The sequence below is a fragment of the Euprymna scolopes genome, chromosome 45, assembly GCF_053919585.1.
Source record: "Euprymna scolopes isolate OS-2025 chromosome 45, ASM5391958v1, whole genome shotgun sequence".
Classification (NCBI taxonomy): domain Eukaryota; kingdom Metazoa; phylum Mollusca; class Cephalopoda; order Sepiida; family Sepiolidae; genus Euprymna; species Euprymna scolopes.
The window spans coordinates 55,193,438-55,219,060 of record NC_136526.1 but is presented as its reverse complement, the minus strand read 5'-3'; the positions used below and the strand labels follow the sequence as shown (position 1 = coordinate 55,219,060).

At 34.6% G+C, this 25,623-nt stretch overlaps 1 protein-coding gene across 1 annotated transcript; it reads left to right on the top strand.

The window, feature by feature from the left end:
* Nucleotides 1-10,299: 10,299 nt before the first annotated feature.
* LOC145269676 (uncharacterized) lies at nucleotides 10,300-24,948 on the top strand. Its single transcript, XM_080125386.1, has 2 exons — nucleotides 10,300-10,632; nucleotides 19,917-24,948. Exon 2 carries the CDS (start codon nucleotides 20,954-20,956, stop codon nucleotides 22,298-22,300), a length of 1,347 nt encoding a protein of 448 aa, XP_079981512.1. The 5' UTR covers nucleotides 10,300-10,632; nucleotides 19,917-20,953; the 3' UTR covers nucleotides 22,301-24,948.
* Nucleotides 24,949-25,623: the final 675 nt, after the last annotated feature.

Sequence of the window (25,623 nt, the reverse complement as noted above, 5' to 3'; positions counted from 1 at the left end):
TTGAAAGTTTGGCGATGGGGGACTATAGATTGAAGCTCAGTCGAACACTTTCCATGAAAATAACGATAAAGCAGAGACAAACTCGCAACATCTCTTCTGTGAGATAAAGGTTGCAGCGAAGAGAAAAGGACATCTCCTACGAGGCTACGAAGTCTATTTTGAACTCTACCAAGGCAGGACAAGTCCTTTCTAGCAGCTCCTGCCCAGATGTGGCAACAGTATTCCATCCTTGGACGTACCTGGCTCTTATATAGATAGATGATTTTTATGAATAGTGTCACACGTGACTTGAAATGGATGTGAATATTTTCTGAGAGAAAAACAGTCATTCTTCGCCTTCGGGCAAGGATCAAAGTGTAGTACACACTCCCCCTCTTTGCCCAACCTTCACAAAGAAAATGCTAAAATTCCACCCGAGTGTCGTTGGAACTGCTTGCCTCACAAGACGTCACAATACGTCATGCATGCAAATCTCTGGATTCCTATTCAGCAATTAACGTATTGTTCTCTGTTTTTTTTTTTGTTTGTTTTTTTTTTTTTATCTTTCTTCCTTTTCTATTTTGCTTTTGTTTATCTCTATTTATGACTTTACAAAACATCCGAGACCTGTTAAATCACACATTGGTATATTAAAGATATATGAAAACCATTTCGAATTTTAAAATGTACATGATGCTTTTTTGTGGTATTACAGTTGATGCTCCTTTTCCTTCCAGTCGGTAGCGGACCAGGATATAATACCCTAGCTCGCCACAAGAAAATAATGAAACGAATGGAATTGAAGGAAACAAAGACTAAATTGATGGATAAGATAAACGTCATTTATTTACTGTTGAAAGAATGGACGTTTTAGTTATAACATGTGTTCATGTCCGCGCGTATGTAACCAATGTTCGTTGCACGACTGGTGTTGTAGCAAGGAAAGGAAATGTGTTTTCATCTCAAGTTTGGGTCACTATTGTTTGTTCGCGCGTGGGAAGAGAAATAATGTTGTAGTGAAAATTGAGAATGATAGTCCAGCATGTAGACAAAGAAGAGGATATGAGAGTTGACATCAGTTAATAGTCAGCTACGTGAAGGTGTTCTCAGGGATCAGTAGTAGATAGAGAAAGAGTGTGAATGTGTACATACGGTCTGTTAGCTCGTGCCCCATACATAGTCGCAGGGGTGTTGACACGCGCGAGCGTGCGCCTCCCGAAAGGGAGGCGGCTGGTTAGCCCAACCTCTCTGGTCGAAAGTTGGTTCTAAAAAGGGCTAGAAACAGCTTGTCTCTTTGTTTTATACTCGTTTCCGGTGGTGTTTTGCGCATGTGTATATTTCCCCAGAAAGCGGAAGTGACGTCGTCCATGTGTGCGTTTGTGTGTGCATTCGTGTGCGCGTGAGTACATATGTGTGCGTTAGCGTGTGTGTCTATACCGTGAATGTGAGTGTATATACGCGAATGTGAATATGTGTACATGTGTGGACGTGGGCGCGTATGTTTGTGTGCGCGTATGTATATGACATAGCTTGAAATGTGAATGTGTGTTTTTGTGTGAGACTTGAAAAAAGGCTCGTACAAGTCTCTCTAGTCCATCATGGCACTCATTAAGCCTTATCCTTAAATAGCTTTTGGAACTTGATAATCGTAAAGTAAAAAAATAAAAATAATAACTCTCGTCCGCTGTTTTTTTTTCACATATCTTACCTTTATGGCGATTATCATAGATTTTAACAACGTTTGAAAAAGGGTCACCATTTCGGTCGGTCCCGGAATTAGAGAGAGAACAAGAGTGCTGAAAGAAAGGTTGGGGAAAAGAAAACATCGGGTTATATTTAAGTGCGACGAGACTTTAGGATTGATGATGCTTTATAAAGGTTTCCAAGATTTAGGGGTACAAAGAGGATAGTACATTTCTTTGATAAAAGTCTTTACCCAGGGAAACTAGTCAGTCGCGTGCTGATGTTTCTCTCATTCCCGCATGTCTGAGGCAGATTTCTTCTTTGTATCTCCCTCCAAGACAGTCCTCCATTCCGATTGGCTGAAACCTCTGGTGACTTTGAGAGAGGAAAGGAAGGGAAAAGTAGAAGAGTAGGGAGAAAGAGAGAAATAAGGGAAGCATACCGTAGCAGCATCATAGTAGTAGTTCACTACACCCTGTCCACCAAACTTCTTTTCTCTATTCCCTTTGCTTCGTCTCTTTTTAAAGTATAATCTGTTTTCATAAATATTTTGAATGTCTTAAAATAAATGCATACCTCTTCTGATCACGTAATAGCTCCTCCCCCTCTCTCTCTCTCTCTCTCTCTCTCTCTCTCTTAAAGTTGCTATTACACTCAGCTCTGTGTTGTTCACATCGATATAATAACACATGAACGTAACAATGACCTTAGACGGATTGTTAACAAACCTACTCGGGTGGCTGATACTGACGAAAAATTTGCAAGTCTTTTAAATCTTTTTCTAACATGTCCTGAACTGTGTTCATCCTCAGTTTTGTCCGAACTAGGATCTTCTAATCTTTCAGAAACCCAAAATATCCATTTGAATTGAACTGAGTATCAATATTCGATGGCCAACTGTGACTGGATTCCAAACATTTATATCAGAACTAGCTAGAAAGACCTTATCCTGCCTTGGCAGAGTTCAAAATAGACACTGTAGCCTAGTGGGGTGGGGGGGCTTTCTCTTCCCTGCAACCATTTTCTCGCAGAAGAGACATTGGGAGCCTGTCTATGCTTTTTCATTATTTTCATGACAATTAAGCTCCAATCTATGGCCGCCCCTCATAAAATTTCACGAGAAACACTCGTCTAACTGAAACCACTATCAATAATTTCCCTCACTCTTTATTTGTACCTAAACCTAAACGTACATTCCATGAACAAAGCTCGTTTCTTAGATCCACACACCTGTGGAACTCTGTTCCGTTTGCCTGCTTTTCAGCTGACTACAACATGATCATCTTCAAGTCCAACATAAACAAATTCTTGATGAGCTATTCCCCTTAAATAATCCAATTTACGAAATTTCCACTAATAACGATTACTACGATATTGTCTCATTGACAACTTTACACTCTTCTTTAACCCTTATCCTAGAGTGGTTTCCGGGCCTTGATAAGTGGTGACTCCTTTGTAGAAAAAAATACTCTTACACTTCATGTTTAAAAAGATGATGTCCGTTGTAGCATCCGACTTAACTGACTGGTTAACCATCGACACAGACGGCTACATTCCCTCCAAGAAACTCCAACAGAAACTAAAGAGCCATGATTCACCACCTAAAAACCACTACTTCAACAGTTTTAAATGAAACAAATGTTTTGAAACAAAATCTGCCTTTAAGCCAACAATCACTGTAAAAAGATCGGAGAAAACACGAAAAAATCGTTCAGTCCATCAAGTCCAAAGAAGTTGATATGCCGTAAAACAAAGACAACCAACCAACCGATAGGTTTATACAAGTAGTCATTGATGGGTAGAAGTTAAAAGCTCATAATATCAACGCTGGCACGGGACAAACTCTCTTCTTTATCTTTATCAATGATCTCTCAAATTGCATTCAAAGTTCATTCGTCGACATGTACGTAGATGACACTACTATCTATGGAAACTCTCCAACCACTGATATCCAATGACAAATAATTCCCTACCTGAGAATTCTTCCTTAAATTCTCAGCTTAAACTTCTTGGCTTAACATTCACAAGAAATATAAACTGGAACAAATACATTGATGACATTGCCAGAGCTGCTGCAAAGAAGGTGGGCTCCTTCTACCATGCTAGAAAACTGCTCACGCCTGAGAATATCCTATGCATCTACAAGGTCACCATTCGCTCATGCATGGAGTATTGTTGCTGGTGCATCTACCACTAGTCTTCAATCTAATATATCCCACTTTATCAACTAGGCTCCAACCCCTGTCCCATTAATGCAATGCTGCATCCTTGCACATGTTTTACAATTATTTTAATGGAATATTGGTTGTTTGTTTTGTTTTACGGCATATCAACCCTTTTCAGGTTATTTAATGCCGAATCTGGTGATTTTGAAGATTTTTTAGTATAGTATATTTGTTTTTTAAGTCATATTCTATTTAACCCATAGTTGGGACCCTAACAGGTACTACCACTCCGGGTCAGATTGGACCTGGGAGCAATAGCAATTAAAGTGTGGCTCCACACTCCCTAAGGCCTGCAAGTTGGGGCCTCACCATCGGATATAGTTTAAGGTCATATCCAGGACCTTAATGGAATGTGCTCTGATGAACCCATTGCACTTGTGTCTCATTGACATACATATCCCTGACAAACCCACTTAGCAACAAAATCACACCCCTTCACTGTTGAGGTCCCTAAATGTCAGAAAGTTTTCTACTCTAATAGCTTCTTCCCTAGAATGGCTAGACTTTGGAATTCCCTTCCTGCTACCTGCTTCCCAAACTGTACTGATATGCAGAAGTTCAAATGCAACATAAATTAACATCTTAATCTTTCAATTAGTAGCCCCTTACGCCCAAGTCCCAATATGGGGTGAAGAGGAGTAAAAAAAAGGCACTTCAATCTTGAGCATGTGGTGCATTAGAGCCAAAAATGGTTGATCAATTTTAAACTAAGCTCCCATCATTTCACCAACAATGCTCTGACACACATTTGACCCTAATAGATTTGAATGGCTCTAGTCTTGAATGGCTTCCCTTCTTCAACAAGTTTTTGGGTCTGACCTTGACTCCTGACCTGAAATGGAAAACTTACATCAAATCAGTTGCCAAAGTCACCAGGAAAAATGGTTGCATCATTCTACTACTCCAGAAGGTATCTCACTTCTGGTGCCATCTTCTATCTGTACAAGAGCCAAACACATCCTAAAATAGGGTACTGTTGCCACATTTGAGGAGGTGCTGCTTGAAGCACCATATTCTGCCTTGGCAGAGTTCAAAATTGTTTTAAATGGCAACATAGGGTGGGTGGGGATTGTTCATTCATTGTAGCATGCAGGTTTTTGAATAATGCATCCTGAACGCCTAGTCAGCTGTCGGTTGTCATTCCTTTCATAAATGCTTTCTTCAGCCGACTCGTTTTCCTGTGCAATCCTTTCTCTTTGTAGCATGGGGTTGCCAGGCTGTATTTGGGGTTGAGGGTGAGCATCAACTGTGTGTGTAATCTGATGGGAAGGAGTGTTTTGACTTGGGCGTTTTGCACAGGAATCGCCTGTTTCGGCAGTATAGTTGCCCGACTTTTGCTTCTACTTCATAGGACCCACAAGTCATTCGTTTTCGGACTGTTGCTTCCCTCCACTCTCTTGTGTCAGGGTTGAATGGCTGGACTCAGACATTGTCACCGACGTTGATGCCTTTCAGCACTTTCCCCGTTTCATGGTGTCTAAGCCTTCTCTTTTGTTTTTCCTATGTTTCATCAGTTGAGTGTGGGTAGAGGGGCTTAAGTTTTAATTTGTTAATTAGTTCAGGCCAAATAGTAACTGACGCCAACAGTATCGGCCAAAGCATGTTTGAAAGATAGTCAGGTCACTGGATGCATCATCAAGCTTAACACGCCAATATCCTGATGGGAGGTCCACTTTTGTGAATACTTTTGTATCTTTCATGTCATGAAAAACATCGTCGAGAATTGGTATGGTGTAGTGCTCTCGCATGAGTGCTTTGTTGAGCTCGTGAGGATCCAAGCATATTCTCATTGTCCCATTTTTCTTTCTTGTGATGACAAGTTGGCTAATCCATGGAGTGGGGTTTTCTATTGGTTTAATTACTCCTTATTTGGTTTGTCAACATAACTCCTTTTTCAGTTCAGAATGTATTGCTATAGGTATTCTCCGATTGATTGTTATGACTGGTATTGTGTTTGGCTTGAGCTGGAGAGTGGCAGCACCTGGCAGTTTGCCGAGTTGAAGCACCTCCTTATAGTTTTTCTCTCTGTTGACTGCTGCGACACAGTGGAAGTTCTTCTGTTTTATCCCCACAAGACCTATTTGTATGCTCGCCCAAACAGTAGTTAACAGTCATCTTCATCTTTGAATATTAAAAATTCTACTGAGTACGTTTGTTGTGTTTTTGGGGTACTCCGAGTGGTTCCATCAGAGATTTGTTCCACATTATTAAGACCGCTTTATAGGATTTCATCCTCTTGGCAAACTTTTCAGGAAGAGTATTAATAGATGTCTCTGTGTTAATCTGGAAAACAACTTTTTCATTCAGAAACATAAGGTAATGGCCAAGAGCACATTACCTGAAAGTACTTCTTTTAAACTCCTCGGCCTAACGTTTACAGGGAACATGAACTAGAATAGATACATTGAGAGCATTGCCAAGACTGCTGCAAAGAAGGTGAGCTCTCTCTACTGTGCTAGAAAATTACTTACGCCTGAAAGTATCCTGTACCTCTATAAAGCCACCATTCGCCCATGTATGGAGTATTGTTGTCACATTTCTCCCTCCTGGACAGGGTTCAAAAGAGAGTCGTCAACCTAATAGGTCTTGAACTGTCATCTAGGCTTCAGCCTCTGTCCCATTGTACAAAATGTTGCATCCCTCAGCCTGTTCTACAAATACTTTAATAGTGAATACTCTGACGAACTGCAAGCACTTGTACCTCCTCGATATGACTACCCCCCAACAAACCCGACAAGCAACTAAGTCCCACCCCTTTACAGTAGAGATCCCTAGCTGTAAGAAAGCCTTTTATTCCAATAGTTTCTTCCCCAGAACTGCAGGTCTTTGGGAACTCCCTTCCGGGATTTTGCTTTCCCAACTGTACTGATATGCAGAAGTTCAAGTGTAATGTGAACAAACGTCTTGCTGCTCATCTCCCTTCATAATGCCCTGCAAATTGTCCCGATGGTAGCCCTCTACTTCAAAGTTGTACTGTGCCTTGTTTGGGGTGAAAATCGAATAATAAAAAAAAAAATGTGGCCTCTTTTGCCTATTTTGTCTCTGGGAGTTTTATTGCATTCACTCAGTGAGTGTATTCTTCATCCTCCTCAGATGATGATGTGTCTAGTTGATGTACTCATGATGGAGGTGCAACATATTTTCATTCGTTTGCGTGTTGTGTCTCTGTTTGCATGTCATTCTGTCTTTGTTGGAACACTTGGACTTGAAATGTCTCTTCTCGTTGCATGCATAGCACAGTTTGCCATGAACTGAGCATCTACTGCATTTTTGTGTGTAGCCACAAAATGGGCATTCTCTTTTGAAGTCTGCTTCCTTCACTCGACTGGTTTCACATACCCTCATCACCTTGGCTGTATCTAGTCCCATTCCTTGACTGTGGATTGAGACCATTTCAGCCACTCTACATATGTTTACATTCTTCTGTAGAGTAAGGGTCTGTATTTTTAGCAGATCCTGCTTGGTTAACTGGTCACAGACACCTTCTACAATCTGGTCCAGTAGAATTAAGTCACTGTGTAGGTTTTGTGAATACTTTCAAGAGATTAGATAGGCCTACAAAACTTAATACACTTGGTTTTTATCTGTTCAGGTACTCCCTTATACTAGAAGGATGATTAAAGTTTATCAGATTCTTTCTTCCAGTTCACCAGGATCAGGAAAGGACCGTAACACGCTTTGGCACTTAGGCAGAACACGAACCGCACTGGAACAACAGTGTTATGTAGAAATCCATTATTTACTGTTCTGTATCTTCAAATTAAATAAAATAAAAATGTAGGATTTAACGGACCAACTTACCAGAGTATAGCTGTTCGAGGGAGGTGGGGTGACGATGCTCTTCTAATTTCCAAAACGAACGATTGCTTTCTAGATGGCAGTTCTTTTATTTCTTTTTTTATGGCGGCTTCAAATAACCAAAAGTTTTAGACCAATCAGAACAAAGGTTAATTATTCTATTTTTTTTTTTTTTAAGTTTATTATCATTTATATATAGATACATTTTTATTTTAAGTTTATATTTAATAAAAATATCAGAAATACAATACCACAACTGCAGAAATTGCACGTCTTTGACAATACTTGATCATTGTAGAACTTGTCAAATTCCTCTCCCTCATCCTGTTTCCTCTGATGGAACGCAAATGTCTCATAAGTTTCATTGACAAATCCAACAGAATACTCCTACAGTGCTTGGAGTATGTCCTCCATAGTGTTCTCAGTCTCCGGGTTGTCAAACTGCATGCCCTGGTATATTTTCATGACATAATCGCCCAGGCAGTTCTCAAGTATAGCAACCAGAATTTCTTGTGGTTTATGGTTCAGACCTGTTAATAACGAGTAGTTGGACCATCGTTTATGAATTATTTTCCAGGAGTCTGCCTTATTCCCACTAAATATGAGTCGTTCTGAGGCCTTGATATGTAAGCCAGAACTATTGCCAGTCAAGGAGATGGTATTAGTTGCAGTAGCCATATGCTCTTCGGAGGACATTACTGTGACACAGATCTGTTCTGTTTTATCATTTGGTTAATCAATGCAGAGACGGAAAAAAAAAGTTTAGGCAAGAATCACTTGTGACAGCAACTCGATAATGATAATAATAATAATGATAATAATAATAATAATGATAATAATAATGATAATGATAATAATGATAATAATAATAATGATGATAATAATAATGATGATAATAATAATGATAATAATAATGATAATAATAATAATGATAATAATAATAATAATGATAATAATGGTAATAATAATAATAATGATAATAATAATAATAATGATAATAATAATGATAATCATAATGATAATAATAATGATGATAATAAAAATAATAATAATAAAAATAATAATAATGATAATTATGATAATAATAATAATGATAATAATAATAATGATAATAATGATAATGATAATAATAATGATAATAATAATATTGATAATAATAATGATAATAATGATAATGATAATAATAATGATAATAATGATAATAATAATAATAATAATGATAATAATAATGATAATAATAATAATGATAAAAATAATAATGATAATGATGATAATAATAATGATAATAATAATGATAATGATGATAATAATGATAATAATGATAATAATAATAATAATGATAATAATAATGATAATAATAATGATAAAAATAATAATGATAATGATGATAATAATAATGATAATAATAATGATAATAATGATAATAATAATAATGATAATGATAATAATGATAATAACAGACTGTAGAGATACAACAAGGAACCATGAGGTGAGGGCACGCCATTAATATGTATATGTGGAAGTGATTATAAAAAAAACATAAGTTAAAACTGAAACAAATACTGCTTACATGTTATTTGATGATCTGTCATCCTTTAATGAATGTGAGAAGTGTGAAGGGCCAACATTGCCTTCACATTTTCGCCAAGTTTCAGAAAAATCTAATGGAAGGGGCAAAAGTTATGGGGTAAGAAGTGTCATTTTCCCCCATTTTGGAGCATTTGTGAACCCGTTTGAGCTCCTGGGAACACCAAATCCCAATGAAAATGGACAAACGATGCAGTTTCCCGCCTTAAGACATCTATAATTGAATCCAGCACCATGGAAAACTACTATATAGACATACATAACAAGTTTTTGAGCAATATGAAAAAACAGCTCCAAAAAGGCATGTTTTTTTAGCCCTAAAAGTCTCAGCGGGATGCAAACCAGAATTTTGCCAGGGTCATATCCATACTGAATTTATATTAAGAACAATAGCCTCCACATTTTGGCTAAGTTTCAGGAAAATTTAATGGATGGATCAAACGTTATGGGGCAAAAAGTGTCATTTTGGGCCATTCTGTGGACACCAAATCCCAGTGTAAATGGATAACGGTACAGTTTTAGGCCTTAACACATGTATATTTGAGTTGAATACCGTGAAAAACCAATATATAGTCGGACATATCAAATTTTGTTGAGAAATATGAAAAAAGAGCCACAAAAAGAGGCGTTTTTAGCACTGAAAGTCCCCAGGGACGCGAACCAGAATTTTGCCAGGGCCACCCATACTGGATTTATATTAAAAACAATGGGCTTCACATTTTGGCCAAGTTTTAAAATATCTAATGGATGGATCAAAAGTTATGGGGCAAAATGTGTCATTTTGGGCCATTTTGGGGCATTTTTTACTCCTTTTGAGCCCCTGGGGACAGAACGGGAATTTTTGTAAAAAAAATTTTTTTACTGTGCACATCTATTTTATGAAATACAATTTGTGGCAAAATTTCAGGAAGCACTAATCGTCCGGACTAACGGACGCACGGACGCCACTAAAAACATAGGTCCCTCGCCGATAAATCGAGGAACCAAAAAATAAGACCAAAACATTATTTGAATATGTATGAAAAAATAAATGTAACAGAAGATCAAAAATATTAGTGTGTAAAATATAATAATGAAAATAAATTAAAATAAAATGAAAATAAAACAAAAACAAGCACGAAGTAAGAGTATGAATCAAATTTAATTAAAGAAATTTTTAAAAAATTTTTTAAAAATTAAATAAATAAATAAATAAATACACACTCGATTACAAAAAAAGTGTATGAGACATATACGAAGAAAGTGAAAGAAAACCTCAGGGAGCAGCCATTAAATTAGGGTCCAGTTAATCAAAAAATATTTTTTCTGCGAACCTGTTTTTTCATTCGGCATTTAAGATGTCGACCCTTTTTGCGCAAGAGTAAGTTTGTTTTTGTTTTTTGTTTTTGTTTTGTCTTTTTTTTTTCATTTTTAGTCGTTGTTGTTTTTGTACTTCTGCAGTTTACGAACCGTGCTATTTTCTTTTTTGTTTAACTTCAAGCTACGTCCCCCTACATTGACAAAGGGTGGAGAGCGAGCAGTGGATGGATTGGAGCTTAGAACGATATTATTATTATTTTTTTTTTTTAAGCAAACGAACAAAAAAATTTGATTTTTTTTTTCGTTTGCTTTTTAAGAAAAATAACACAATGAAAAAAAAAATTAGAAAAAAGAAAAACCGTTCCATTTTGAAGATGACAGCTCTGGACAAAACCTTTGTCAACATCGGGGGACGTAATTGTAATTTAAACTTTTGAGTTTGTGTTACAATCCACAGACGTACGAAAAAGTGGTAAAAAAAATAAATAATATGACAAATAAAGGTATTTTTTTTTTTGCGACCTGCTCCAGCGTTGTATAACCCCCCCCCCAACCACCCTATGTTAAGAACGACTTTCGGAATAAACATCCACCCAACCTCCCCATGTTAAAAACGGCTTTTGAAGTTGGGGGGGGTCATTCCGAAAGCCGTTCTTAACATGGGGAGGTTGGGGTGTTTATAAAACGCCGGGGCACGTCGTAAAAATTACCCAAATAAATGTTACCAAAGGCAAGATAAGTTACTCTTCTACCTATCTGGAAAAGTTTTTAGTGGTTTTACTCACTTTAAAACGTGTAATCGGTTCACAAAACATACAGTGTTTATCGCTAGATGCGAACAAGAGAAATAGCGGCGAGCTGACTGTTAAATACGTGAAGTTTGGAAAAATGACTTAAAATTAAAAAATGATACAAAATACTGTTAGGTCCTGGATATGACCTTAAACTATATCCGATGGTGAGGCCCCAGCTTGCAGGCTTTGGGAAGTGTGGAGCCATCCCTTAATTGTCATTGCTCCTAGGTCCACTCTGACCCAGAGTGGTAGTACCTGTTAGGGTCCCAACTATGGGTTAAATAGAAACTGACTTGAAAAAAAAAAAAACAGATACATTCTATTAAAAACTTTTCCTTCAAAATCACTGGATTCGGCATTAAATAATCTGAAAAGGGTTGATATGCCGTAAAACAAAAACAACCAAACCAAAACACTTTTAGAAATCCAATCAATATATGTCACATTAACATATATATGGTGGAAGAGTATTCCAGTGGTTACCTGTAAAGCTCTGGTAAACTCCATGCCCAGGAGAATAATGGTAGTTTTTGATAATGATGTTGGCCACACAAAATATTGGCAGATGACATAGTGTATTATATATATATATATATATACGGCAGTCAAGGCTCCTAAAGTGGGGAGGTATTTTATATATATATATATATATATATATATATATATATATATATATATATATATATTAAAACGAAATTTGAGGCGATAACTACTTAAATGATTTTTTATATAAACTACACATGCAATAATCGAATATTCTTCAAGCACAAAATAATGGAAAACATTGAAATATGTTTACAAATATTCCTTACGTTGACGGAACTCTCTCAAATTGTTAACACAGACTGCTCCGGTTTTCTCCTTCAAATTGAAAACGCGGCTCTCCATTTCAAAGTCGCTGCCATTTTGATTTTTTTAACCGGTTCGGGAACTAAAAAAAATTTTTTTTACAAAATACTGAAAAATACAAACCAATAAACTTTTCTACCATAAAAGTAACTTTTATTGATTATGGTAACATTTATTTCTTGTATATATATATATATATATATATATATATATATATATATATATATATTACATTAGCAACTTTCCCTAAGATGTCTACTCACTTTTGTTGGCAGGTGTTTAGCTTTGAACGATTATATTTCTGGTTATTTTGAAGGGAAAATAAATTAACTATGTTATATACGCTGCACACAGATTACTTTTCGTTGTGTCAAAGTGTCATTCTGTCAGTGTTGTCCCATGAAGAGATTTACTTAAACTAGACTAAATGTGACCCGTTGGGTCAGTATGTTATATTAGCTATGGAATTCATGTATGAGCGTGACACTTGTGACGAAAAGAAAATAATTTTTTTTTGGCATAACGGAAACATTTCTATGAAAGCATATTAAAATGAAAAATCACAGATGGATCACTCAAACATGTAAAAAAAAAAAATCCTCCCTATTTGTGTAAAGTTACCTATTTTTCCGAATAATCGCTCAAAAATCGAAAATTAAACATGATTTTCCTACGAATCGAATGCCGAAAAAAGTCATTTAGCAGCAAAAACGCACATGAACCTACTGATGAGAAATATAAGAATGAAATCTAAAAAAAAAAAATAATTAATAAAACCTGAAGCAAAAAATAAAACCTAAATAAATAAAATAAAATAAAACTAATATTGAAACAGATTAGTAAATGTGTCAATAAATTCCCCGTTCTCACACATCTATTTTGTATCTAAAAATGTAAACAAAAAATAAAAAAGGAAGGAAGGAAAAGGGACGGATAGAGAGTAGTAGTAGTAGTAGTCTTGGCTTTACTACAATTGTTCTTATGTTTGTCAATGGGTTAAAGTTGTTTGGTTGTAAGAAAATAGCGACAGTATAGTTGTAATAAAGAATAGTTGCAAAACACCCCACTCTTCCCATGTTAAATAATAATTTTGAAATAACGTTAATATTTCAGTGCGCAGGTCAAAATCTGCAAAAGAAGTGATTTGTGTTTATTTGTTTACATTGTTATGGGTTAATGTTTATGCGTGCATGCGCAACCAGATGTCGTAAACCGGAAAGTGGGTCCAGATGTCGTAAACCGGAAAGTGGGTTACGTCGCTCATTACAAGGTCATTTGAGTTTTATAATTATATAGATATCTGCAGAAATGTGATAGATGTACTCACTTTTGTGATACACTGTATATGACGCTTCTACAGAATTGGGATGATATTTTGTAGTCGATAAATAGAATTTTCAAATAAAAAAACAATTATTCTTTATACCTACAGACACTAGTGTTTCATACTTATGCAATCATTAGTGTAGGAAGTGAAAATTCCTGGTGGTCATGAGATTTGAACCCAGGCACGAAGCTATCTTTTGCACAATTTGCTGAGCCTTTACCTCAGGGCCACCAAACAATTGCCATGGGAATGTAATAGAATAAAAAATTATTAAACGTTGATTCTGGACGAATGCATTAAACAATCTAGAGTGGTTACATGAGCGGAAGTTGTGAACATATGCTTGTTGACTGCCTTTTAAGTATTATTCCGCAGACAGTGTCCATCTTAAGTATTCTTAAAGGGACTTGATAATTATAATCAAACAATGGCAAGGAAGAAGAAGAAAAAGAAAGAAGGAAAACAACATACTGAGGATGAAGATTAGCTCTGAAATATATTTATGTTATAAATTTTAAACAAAATGTTTGTTTATTTTCCTAATATTACGTTGTGATTTGGCTTTCAAACGCATTTGATGCGTATTTTATTTTAATCAAATTAAATCAACTTGACGTTATTCTCGCGTTGCCTATGCACAGTTCCGACATTTCAAAATACAACCTCTGAGATACAACGCGCGGCTCTTTACAAATAAACTTTTCTTTCTCCAATTTTAAAACATGGCAAGAAAGAAAAGAAAGAAAAAAGAAAGAAAGAAAGAAAACAACATACTGAGAATGGAGTTTAGCTCCGAAATATATTTATGTTATAAATTTAACACAAGTAAAATATTTATTTTCCTAATATTACGTTGTGATTTGGCTTTCAAGCGCACTTGATGCATATTTTATTTTATTTAAATTATTATTCATTTATACGTACAATGTATTTTTCTTGTAGAGATGAGCAGCAAATGTTTTTGTCACATAGCTTTTTTCAACTTGAAAATTTCTCCTCTCATCAAAAGAAACATACGTATGCAATTTATCTCCCATAACAAGGTAAAATTTCTGCTACATGCTCTTAAAACGCTATCTGATTAGAAACTGATACATTGAATTTATACATGAACATTCATCTTCCTGGTTAAACCATTGCAGAAGTATGACTGTCTTAAATTGCACGCAGATTGGCCATCCAAGGAAAACTAGGAAGCAAGTGATTGGACAAGATTGCACAGAATGAAATTTGGAGACTGCCGACCCTTGGACTAGGGTTAGTTGAGAGTGAACTTGTATGTTAAAAAACGACTTTGTACCCTTCTCTCACTGTCCCCCTCCTCCCACGACCTGAACCCCTTTGGACTACTTCGTTTGGTCATACGTTGAGAACATCACCAACCTGACCTCCCACAACACCAAAGGTGTACACATGCACATATGGACGTGGCTCATAGGCTAAGGAATGAGAATGGAGAGTTGGATGTTTTAGTTTCGATTCTAGCTGATGGCACCCCAGTCATATATATTTTTTTTAGTTTCGATCTCACTACTATATATTAGGTACAATATAAAAATCAATAGAGAATTGACTGTATAATGATAAATAAATTGTCTCTATAATAATAAATAAATTGTCTCTATAATAATCAATAGAGAATTGTCTCTATAATAATAAATACGTAATCTGCAATATCGTATTTTAGCATATCTTACGACCGGGCAACATCCACCGAATATTTGCTGAGCTCCCACCAGTACTTGTGGAAAAGGCATATCTGACATGAAGATCCCCAGTTTGGCTGTCCAACACTTCTTCACTTCATTTCTTGTTGAAAACTTGAATGTTGTCCTGGCTAAATTCAGGCTAAAAAATCTGTTTCAGATTTATAACTGGTCATTGCTGCGAACTTAGGCCTGAAAAATGTTAGATGTGGTATTCTTGTATGACAGAGGGATAGATATCCGAACTAATAGTTTATTCTGTTCTAAGAATGTCACATACACCTCAACCCTATCCTTACAGGGTGGAACGATAAAGTTGTTGCCCTAAAGAAAACAACGCTAAAGCTTTATTTTAAAACTTTTATTGAAAAAACATCAATTCAGGTAACTTGAATATGTAGTTTATTTTTTTTTTTTTTTACATGGGGTCACCACTTATTAAGGCCTGAAGGCCACTCAGGGATAAAGATCATTGCGTGTACAGTAATCAATGAGATAGTATTGTAGTAATCATTAGTATTGGGGATTTTGATAGAATGTCTTAAGGGGGCGGTTTGTCAGGAGTTTGTTTATGCTGGACTTGAAGACGTCCAAGTTGTAGTCAGGTGGGAAACAGGCAAGTGGCAGAGAGTTCCACTGGCGTGTAGTTCTAAGAAAGAAGCTTTGCTCATGGAATCTACGTTTGGATTTAGGCACAGATAAAGAGTGGGGAAAATTATTGACAGTAGTTTAAGCCAGACGGGTGTTTCTCGTGAAAGATTGCTGAGGGGGTACGAGGGATTGGAGCTCAGACGAGCACCTGCCATGGAAATAATGATAAAACAAAAACAGGCTCGTAACGTCTCTTATTCAATGTAGCCGCCTTTAACCTCAATCACTGCCTTGATACAGGTCTGGAACTGGGAGAAAGCCTTTTCCATAAGTGCTGACAGGAGCTCGGTGGATCTAGTTGATGAGGATGGTTTTGGTGTTGTGGGAAGTCATATTTGTGATGTTCTCAACAAAAGTTGTAAGGAAAGATTTTTTCAGAAATGTTTTTTATGTTACTGTTTGGTGGTGGAGGTAGGGATCTGTTACAGGCCAGGAAATATTTCCAACACTGTTTTTTGTTTGTTTTCTTTTAATAATTTATTTTAATTCTTAGTTTAATTTCCTTATAATATATATATATACACACACGTTTTATTTTTTATTACCGTATCTTTCTTTTAAGTTACATTATTGTTTCAGCTACTGTTTTTTTCGGCCGTCCGTAGCTTCCTCAGACTTTTAAAAAAAACGGCCGGGTCTGTAAAAGTCTGAGGAAGCTACGGACGGCCAAAAAAACGGCCGGGTAGCTGAAACAATAATGTAACTTAACAGAAAGGTACAGTAATAAAAAATAAAACACATATTTGCTCTACAACAGTATTGAGAACTTTCTTCAGTTGTTATTAATTACCATTTCTACTATATATATATATATATATATATATATAGTTTTATAGTTTTTATTTCGGTTTCGATTCAAGCTAATTCACCAAGTCATATGGATATATTTTTTTATTTTTGAAATCACAACTTTATAACATATAAAAATCGATAGAACATTAACTCTATAATAATATATACGAAATCTGCAAGAATTAAAATATCATATTTAAGCATATTTTACAACTGAGCTTTACCGGGCGTCCCTGCTAGCTTAGATAAATACTTTTGCAGTTTTAACAAAAGAGCTACAACAATATCAGAGCGTCTCCATTTACACTGAACATCTACAGAATGCCAACATCAATATATTACATATGGATGAGTCCTCTGTGGAATTTCCACATGTTCCGCTAGTTTAAATTAAAATGTTTTAAGCCTGACAGAGCATTTGATATCGCTTTCTCATTGGTTATTTGTTTCTACCATTGAGATCGACCTAAATGTTTGTCACATCACATTGCAATTGGCTGTTTCCAGGTATTCCTGTCATCTGCTAGGCACATCTGAGTAACTTCCTGGAAATCGTGGGTCGGTAAATGCAGAGGTATCTAAATAGCTTGCAATTGTTGTAATGCTGGGTTTTATACCAAATAAATTTGTGTGAGAATATATAAAACTTCAATCAGAATAATAAATAATAATTAATAATAATAAATAATAATTAATAATAATAAATAATAATTAATAATAATAAATAATAATTAATAATAATTAATAATAATAAATAATAGTTAATAATAATTAATAATAGTTAATAATAATTAATAATAATAAATAATAATTAATAATAATTAATAATAATAAATAATAATTAATAATAATTAATAATAATAAATAATAATTAATAATAATAAATAATAATTAATAATAATAAATAATAATTAATAATAATAAATAATAATTAATAATAATAAATAATAATTAATAATAATAAATAATAATAAATAATAATAAATAATAGTTAATAATAATTAATAATAGTTAATAATAATAAATAATAATTAATAATAATAAATAATAATTAATAATAATAAATAATAATTAATAATAATAAATAATAGTTAATAATTGTAACAAACGTTTTTACAATTTACATGATCTTTTTCACTGACCTTTACCCCTGATCTGAAATCGAACACATACATCAAATCTGTGGCCAAGGTTGCTGGGGAAATAATGGGATCCTTCTATCGATCCAGTAGATATTTCACTGCTGATGCAATTCTTTACCTATATAAGAGCCAGGTACGTCCAAGGATTGAGTACTGTTGCTACATCTGGGCAAGAGTTGCTAGAAAGTACTTATCCTGCCTTGATAGAGTTCAAAATAGACTTTCTAGCCTCGTAGGGGATGCCCTTTTCTCTTTCCTGCAACCCTTTTCTCACAGAAGAGATGATGCGAGTCTGTCTCTGCTTTATCCTTATTTTCATGGCAAGTGCTCGTCTGAGCTCCAATTTATGGTCTCCCTTGCCAAACTTTTACGAGGAACACTTGTCTAGCTGAAAGCACTATCAATAATTTCCCCCACTCTTTATCTGTGCCTAAACCTAAACATAGATTCCATGAACAAAGTTTCTTTCTTTGAACTGTACGCCTGTGGAACTGTCTTTCGTTTGCCTGCTTTCCAGCTTACGGCAATATGGGTGTCTTCAAGTCCAACGTAAACAAGTTCTTGATGAGCCGTTTCACTTAAGTTAACAAATTTACCAAATTTCCATTACTAACGATTACTATATTATCCCATTGACTACTGTACACACTTTAACCCTTATCCTCGAGTGGCCTCTGGGCCTTTATAAGTGGTGATGCCTATGTCCAAAAAATAACATCAATGATGTGCCCAGCAGATGATGGGAATAATTGGAAATGGCCAGCGAAGCCTTTCTTAATTGTTAAACAACAAACAGACTGTTATATCCCGTTTTGACGGTATATAATAACATGACAAAATACGCCGAGTGGAATGCGTAACAAAAAGGTTTATTCGTACTTCGAAAATAATACACAATACAAAATGGCTGCTCGCCTTGAAGTTGATATACGCGTAAATGAAGGTAAAGGAAAAAGGTAACGTGTGTGAGCGGAACGCTCGTCCTGGGAGCTTGGTTAATCCTGACTACACTTGGAGAGTGTAAGACGCGAGACGGTCGGGCTAGTGCGTACCACTGAACTGACTCCAAGACAATGCAAGACGCTCTTTTATACACCGTTTCGTATCCGGTGCTATCCGTAATTATGTCCCTTATAACACAGACAAATCACTTTAAGTGATGATCAGTGGTTGTATTGTTGGAAAACACCTAAAAAGAGGAATTCCCCTGCCCAGTTTGTGGAAAGTGAGTTGGGTACAACTTAAGTTCTACAGTATTTTTTGTTATAAGACAAACGATTTTTTTTTTCAAAAAGGTCCATATTTTCATTTCATTCAGAAAGTTATTCAGCTTTTTGATTTAATTTCTACAAAATTTCTTCAAAATTTCTATACACCAACAAATTGTTTTAAATGTTTACAATGACATTAGTTTGCAATCGGTTTTGTCTTTAGAAACAATTTTCTTTTATCAAACCAACTATTTATTTCCAACATAAAATAAAACAGAAAAAAATGGATATTCGTCTCATGCTAATTATAATATTTGCATATGTGTAAGGTGGTGACACATTGCAAAATGTGTTCACTAGTATTGCAACATGAATTTTTGTAATCGATTTTGTTATAGATTTTGTTTTATTACATATTTAAAACCTGCTACTTGTAAGAATGTGGTATGTAAAAAGAGCAGTGGTATTACAGGTAGATTGAAAGAGGATAACCAATTTGTGTGTAAGTAAGACAATGATAAGAACTTGGACAATGAAGAACAAAAGATTGTCGAGAAATTTTGTTACTTCAGTGAAACGATTAGAACACAGAGAAGAACAGGTGCTAGTGAAACTACAAAAGTTAGAAATAAATCGGAGTAAATTTACCGAACTTCTGCCATCACTAATCAGCAGAGCATTACAACTGTCAAGAGAAAAGTCTCACACAAAAAACTTCATATAAAATATTCTTCTTCCTTTAAAGTTTTATTCAGAAACTTTTGGTCAAAACTAAAAAAAAACATCAAAGAAAGAATACATTACTTTTTGTATGCTAAGTAATGGTAAATTCTTGTATTGGAATTAATATCTGTTTTTTATTTCCAATTACAGGTCATGTTCTACAAGTGAAAGCAACCAGATTTTCACCATCAAGAATACAATGATAAATATAATAGCAGAATTTTGGTTAAACTAAAACGTTCACACTTTATATAAATACAAGGAAATATATCTTTGCAGGTGGATGTTTACAGAAGTCTCACGTGAAAAATAGCATTGAATATTATATTATACTAGTCTGGGTGCCCGACGTTGCCCGGGTGTTTGGAGATGTGTGTTGAGCAAAAAAAAAAAAAAAAAAGTGATAGTAAACAGGCAGACTGGAACCCATGACGTTAAGGTTAGGGTTAGGTGAAATATAAAGAATAGAAAGTGAAAGAAAATCTGACGTCTTACCGCTACTCCATGACGCGACCGGAAGTTCAGAACATTAAAATTAGGAAAAGTCAATCCAACCGATATGATGACTTGCAAAAATGCTTGTAGTAAACTGCCCAGTTGAGGATGAATATTGAGGATGATTTTTGGCCAATTTCTCAATATTTATCGTCCAAAATGTTGAGCTTCAAAACGATACTGATCTCGTGAAAATCTGTCGCCTCTGTTGAAAGTTTTAGGCAGACATACAAACATACATACATACATTTAAACAGACAGGTGAGATTTATATTATAGATGACAGCTTATATATATATATAACTAAATTAGATCTTCATATTTCTTACTCTGAAAAATGTAAAAATTAATTTCGCATTTTTACACGACTATAATTACAAGAGGATTTTTTTCCCAGTAATTCAAATTATTGGAGAGGTTTACCCCAAAGTCAATTCTAGAGGAAAAAATAAAATGTATTGTAAAAATTACTTTCACGTTTTTACACCACTCTGATTACAAGATGAAATGAAATTTGCTTTTCCTGAAGTTACATATAAAACATTTTTTCCAGCAATTCAAATTGTTGTAGAGACTTACCCCTAAGATCGTGCTAGTTCATTCTAAAGAAAAAAGTTGCCTTTCTTAACATATAAAACATTTTCCCAATAATTCAAATTGTTTAATAGTTGTTTAGATTCACCCCTAAAATCATGCTTGTTCCTTCTAAAGAAAAACCATTTTCATGTTCTGTGTGTGGATCAACATTTTCACAAAATTCCAACCTACGAAGGCATATGCAAACACACTCTGGAGAGAAACCGTTTAGCTGTGAAACTTGTGGTCGTGCATTTACACAGAAATCGTCATTGACAACTCATCAGCGGATGCACACTGGCGACAAGCAATTTTCTTGTGAAGTGTGTGGCTCAGGATTCTCACAGGAATCTCATCTGAAAAGACACATACGAATACACACGGGTGAGAAGCCTTTTGCCTGTGAAGTGTGTGGATCTGCATTTTCACAAGAATCGTACATGAAAATCCATATGAGAGTACACACGGGAGAGAAACCTTTTTGCTGTGAAACATGCGGATGTTCTTTTTGCGATAAGTCAACTTTAACAAAACATACAAGAATACACACTGGGGAGAAACCATATCAGTGCGAAGTATGTGGTTCTAGGTTTTCACGAAGGTCAACCTTAAAGTTACACATGTGGACTCACACAGGGGAGAAACCGGTACACTGTAACATATGTGGGTCATCATTCTCGCAAGAATCGTATCTTAAAATTCATATGCGAATGCATACTGGAGAGAGACCTTATTCTTGTGACGTGTGTAAATCTTCCTTTTTTGATAAATCAACATTAACCAAACATGTACGCAAACACACAGGAGAGAAACCATATTCTTGTGAAACATGTGGATCTACGTTTTCCGTGCAGTCGATATTAAAGGTCCACATGAGAACTCACACTGGAGAGAAACCAGCACATTGTGACATATGTGGGCTGTCATTTTCGCAAGAATCAAATCTCAGAAAACACATGCTCAGACACACTGGCCAAAAACTATTTTGCTGTGAATTATGCGATTCTTCATTCTCTGAAAAGTCAAAACTTACAGTCCACATGCGTACACATTCTGGGGAGAAACCCCTTTCTTGCCAATTCTGCGACTCAACATTTTCTGATCAATCAAACTTTAAAAGACATCAGCGAACGCACTCTGGTGAGAAACCATACGCTTGCCAGATTTGTTCATCTGCATTCTCTCACAATTCGACGTTGAAATCACACATGCGGATACATACGGGTGACCGACCGTTCTCGTGTCAGAGGTGCGGTAAATCGTTCTCCCAGGAATCTCACTTGCGGAAACATGTGCGAACACACACTGGAGAGAAACCATATTCCTGTGAAGTGTGTGGAGCTTCGTTTTCCATCAGTTCAAATTTGAAAGTTCACAAACGAATTCACCAGAAAGAAACGTTGCAAATAAATTGTACACCACCCATGAGTATTACTATACAACCACCCCAGCTACACACTTAGAAAATGCTGCTGTTAAAACTGATAATAAACCTTTCTGTGTTTGCCATTTCTAATACCTCTTAGTTTGTTTTCTTTTCTGTCCAGGTTATCTTCAAAATTCTCCTCAGGAACCAAGTTTCAGTCTTTTCCTCGTGGTGTTAGTAATTGTCCAGCACTCACAACTGTATAATAGAACAGACCATACATATGTTCAGACTATTCTAAATTTGGTGTCTATTTTAATGTTTCTGTTGGTCATGACTAATGACAATCTCTTGAAAGTGACTTTTGCTGTGGTCATGCAACTTTGTATTTAAATAGTGTACCTTCCATCAGATGTAGTCAAGTATCCCAGATATGTGAATTTATCGACTTGTTTAACTGATACTTTGCGACATTGCAGCTTGCATGTTAGAGCTTGGGTGTTCTTGGATACTGTCATGTTTACCATTTCTGAGATGGTTAAAACAGGTCCTTTATTTTCACTTGCTTCCACAACAGTATCCAGCATGTGTTGGAGGGTCTCTTCAGATTCTGCTATTAATACAGCGTCATCTGCATATACGGTTAATGTTGTGTTCACCCAAACTGATACCTTTAATGTCCTCAATTTCTCTCAATATGTTTTTGTTATAGAGGTTGAATAAATCTGATGACAAAACACGCTTGGGGGACTCCTCTTATTAATGTTTCCATTTTGTGCTCTCCATCTATTCTAACTGTCGCCTTTTGTCTCCAATAGAGGTTCTTCAGAATTCTAAGGTCTTATATAATTATTATTTAATCATGATATATATATACTGTTACGAATGCCCCTCCATTGGGAACGACAAAGGAGGATTACATAACAAAAAGAAAAGCATGAAAATAAATTTTAGGGCCTCGGGTTTGAATGCAAGAGGGGAGGGGAAAACCTTTCTCGGACCAGTGAAATAAAACAAAATAGGCACAGAACACAGAGAACATGGAGACAAACGCGGTCTTAAATTTTTAGTCAATTTTATTACAAAGAAAATAATAGGCTGAGGGAGGGGGATGAATAAAAGAATTAATTAAACAACAAAAGAAAAACAGATCATGAGGATGGGAGGGGTCTCATGCTAGTGTCCAAAAATGCCGACAAAAAATACATCAATGAAAAACAATAAAAATTTGGCAAAATAAACAAGTCACCGATATGTTGCATGGAGAGGTGTATAAAGAGGGGGGACTTACAGTTTTTTACTATGTGAGGTTTCTTGGCAGTTTTAGGGTTCTTTTCTTTTTTTTTCATTTTGGGTGGTTGGTTCCGCGACGCATGTCCACAACTCGAATGTTAATTTATAAAGTCCGTTTTTTTTTGTTTCAGAATATTCTGTTGAAATCCTTAATCCATTGTAAATTAGTTTCCTGTTTAGTATTAACTCGATATAATAATAATAATAATGTTGATTTCATTTATCAACGTCTCTCTGGAAATGGATGGGATTCATTTCCAGAGGATTTCCCTCAATCCCGGCTCCAAACCAGGAACTTCAAAGATCAAGGCCTTTTCTAAGGATGTTAGTGGTACCTACAATCGAAGAGGTCTGAAGGCCACCTAAAACATCGGGGATTTGTAGTTTTTTCAATTGTCCATCCAGACAACTTGATACTACTCCTAGTGTACCAACTACGACCGGTAAGTTTTGTGTTTTAACCCCGTGTATATGCCTTATCTCCAAAGCCAATGGAGCATAATTGCTCTACTTCTCATTCTCTTTCTCTCTCACATTCCTGTCCCAGGGTACTGAAAAGTCTACAATCTGCCAGTTTTTTAGACTTTGTCAATGACGACCAAATAATAATAACAATAATAATATTAATAATAATAATAGCAATAATAATAATAATAATAACAATAATAACAGTAACAACAATGACAATAATAGTAACAAAAATAATAACAATAATAATAATAATAACAGCAATAATAATAATAACAGTAACAACAATAAAAATAATAATAACAATAACAGTAACAATAACAGCAATAATAATAACAACAAAAATAATAACAATAATAATAATAATAACAGCAATAATAATAATAACAGTAACAATAATAATAAAAACAATAATAATAATAATAACATAAATAACAATAATAATAACACTAACAATAATAACAGTAACAATAATAATAAAAACAATAATAATAATAGTAATAATAATAATTCAAACTCATCCACTATTTATGTATTACTTTAAAGTTTTTGGAAGGAATTAGAACCAGCTTGATACCCTAAATTATTACAATCAGAATGTTTAGTAATGACATAAGGATGGAATTTAGACACCAAATATGCTATTCTTGTGATAGAAAGAGGAAAAATTGTCAGCGAAAGAGGCTACAAATATTTAATTAAGGGTTATTTTTAAATCACATCTACACAGCGGGAATACAATATATCGCATCAATGTCAGAGCAGTAGCTGGTATATTTGACTGGAAAGTAGATGAATTAAAGTGTTTGGGCACAAAAACACAAAATATTTATAATTAATGAGCCTTTTGCTAAGAAAGAAGATCAAAATCTGAGAACGACATACTATAAGTGTTCAAAGTCTTATTCGCTGGTATATATATATATATATATATATATATATATATATATATATACCAGAAAATAAGATTATTCGCTGGTATGAATGAACACACACACACACATACACATATATATATACGCATAAATTTATACTTTCGTATATTAATTCATGTGAATAAATGAAGTAGTTATATATATATATATATATATATATATATATATATATATATATATATATATCATACAACTACATGCTGATTAGACATCCATGCTGGCGGTTTCTATGTCAAAAGGTGTTTGCAACTTTATGGACAGCAAAACTAATGTACTAAAGTGTAGTCAGTGATGAAAACACTTATTGACATTATTCACTGATATGAATAAGTAATCAGTTTATAATTGTATAATGCACACACACACACACATATGTATATATATGTGGGTGGGGTTGTATTATATATATGTATTATATATATGTATTATATATATAATTATATATATACATATATAGCATATATATATGTATTATATATATATTATATATACGTTATATATATTATATATATAATTATATATATGATATATATACATATATATATCATATATATATGTATTATATATATATTATATATATGATATATATACATATATATCATATATATATGTATTATATATATATTATATATATGATATATATACATATATATATCATATATATATATGTATTATATATATATTATATATACATTATATATATATATGCATTATATATATTATA

What these genes read in the sequence shown, in the direction of transcription:
- LOC145269676 (XM_080125386.1), top strand. Translation starts at nt 20,954, where the DNA reads ATGCTTGTTCCTTCTAAAGAAAAACCATTTTCATGTTCTGTGTGTGGA.